Genomic DNA, 1,743 nt, shown 5'->3' with positions numbered 1-1,743 from the left:
CTGACGGCAGGGGACGTGACAGACATCAGAATGTGAGTATGTACTGTTGTTTTTTTTTTACTTTTACAATGGTAACCAGGGTAAATATCGGGTTACTAAGCGCGGCCCTGCACTTAGTAACCCGATGTTTACCCTGGTTACAGGTGAACACATCGCTAGATCGGCGTCACTCACGCCGATCTAGCGATGACAGCGGGTGATCAGCGACCAAAAAAAGGTCCTGATCATTCCCCAGCGACCAGCGATCTCCCAGAAGGGGCCTGATCATTGGTCGCTGTCACACATAAAGATATCGTTAGCGGGATCGTTGCTACGTCACAAAAAGCGTGACGTTGCAACGATATCGTTAATGAAATCGTTATGTGTGAAGGTACCTTAAAGCAAACGTTTGTTTGCCCATTGTACCCGATCTATTTCGTCAAATGTTAAAAGGATTTTCTTAGATTTTGACTCTTTATCTTCTGGAACTTCTGTAAGATCTTCATCTTCAGCGCTTCTGTTCTCATCCCATAAATGATAGGATTCACTGTAATTGGAGTCATCAACCCAATGACTGCGATCAAGACATTGGCAGCTAGAGTAATCGACCCACTGTTTATGCGGTAGCGCAATAATACAAAGAAGCTCGTGATCATAAAAGTGGAAAATGTCAGGAGGTGGCTAACGAGTGTCCCGATGGCTTTTTGACTAGCTTCTTTAGAAATTCTGAGACAGATTATAAATGTTCTTATATAGCAGTAAACGATGATCAGTAGACAGCTGATGTCTAGCAGAAAAGCCTCCACTGCTCCGAAGATATTATTGACCAAAGCATCACCACAAGCCAGCTTGATAAGAGACATGTTATCACAAAACACATTATTGAGATTTTCTCCACACAGAGGCAAATAAGCTGTCATTGTAACAGGTATGAAGACCACAATGAAAGCCAAAGACCAATCTATGGCTATAAGTGTTAGAGCCTTGCCATTTGTCATCAGGGTTGGGTATCTCAGTGGTTGAACAATGGCCAGATATTGGTCATAGGCCATAATGGTGAAAGTAAATACTTCGACAGCAGCAAAACTATGAATGAAGAAGGACTGGAGAAGGCAAGCAGAAAATGTGATGGTGCTAGATCCAGAAAGCACGTCAATGATAAGCTTGGGGAGAAAAGTTGTGCTTCCAAACATCCCATTGAAGATCAGATTACATATGAAGATGTACATTGGTTCGTGGAGAGTTTCTTCAGTCCAGACAATGAACACAATTATAAAACATATGAACATGGTGATGAGGTACACAAAGACGGCAATTACGGAGTACAGGTATCTGAACTTCTCCATCTCAGCTATGCCAAGAAGAATAAAACTGGTGGTGATTCGGGACGTATTTTCCATTCTTTCTTTGTAGCTGTTTCTTCTTCTCCCCAACAAATCTCCTACATCTAACTTGGCTTAATACTAATGTGAATGTTCTTGATCTAGAAAGATTAGGCAGATAAACTACAGGAAATACTGTAATACAAGATCTGGTTACGGGTAAGTGCTCTATATAAACCTTGAGCCATCTGGGTAGATGTTCTGCAGCAGATCCTTAGAGACATCAGCGCAATGCCTGCAAAGTTCCAGTTAGCAAGGCACAAGATTTACTAATTGGCTCAACACCTTTACCGCAAAGAAACCTTAACACAATCTAACAAAGTAAAATAAACATTTACCTTTTTTTTAAAAAAAAGTGTATTACAAAGTATTTTGTTGTAGA

General features: G+C 40.8%; 1 protein-coding gene across 1 annotated transcript; it reads right to left on the bottom strand.

Moving 5' to 3' along the window:
• Window positions 1-425: 425 nt before the first annotated feature.
• On the bottom strand, window positions 426-1,379 carry LOC138671820 (olfactory receptor 14A2-like). The gene has a single exon (XM_069759956.1). It carries the CDS (start codon window positions 1,377-1,379, stop codon window positions 426-428), a length of 954 nt encoding a protein of 317 aa, XP_069616057.1.
• Between the last annotated feature and the right edge of the window lie 364 nt (window positions 1,380-1,743).

This window comes from Ranitomeya imitator, chromosome 3, assembly GCF_032444005.1.
Source record: "Ranitomeya imitator isolate aRanImi1 chromosome 3, aRanImi1.pri, whole genome shotgun sequence".
NCBI lineage: Eukaryota > Metazoa > Chordata > Amphibia > Anura > Dendrobatidae > Ranitomeya > Ranitomeya imitator.
The sequence above is the reverse complement of the archived record's forward strand: the minus strand, read 5'-3'. Positions and strand labels throughout refer to the sequence as shown.

What these genes read in the sequence shown, in the direction of transcription:
- LOC138671820 (XM_069759956.1), bottom strand. Translation starts at nt 1,379, where the DNA reads ATGGAAAATACGTCCCGAATCACCACCAGTTTTATTCTTCTTGGCATA.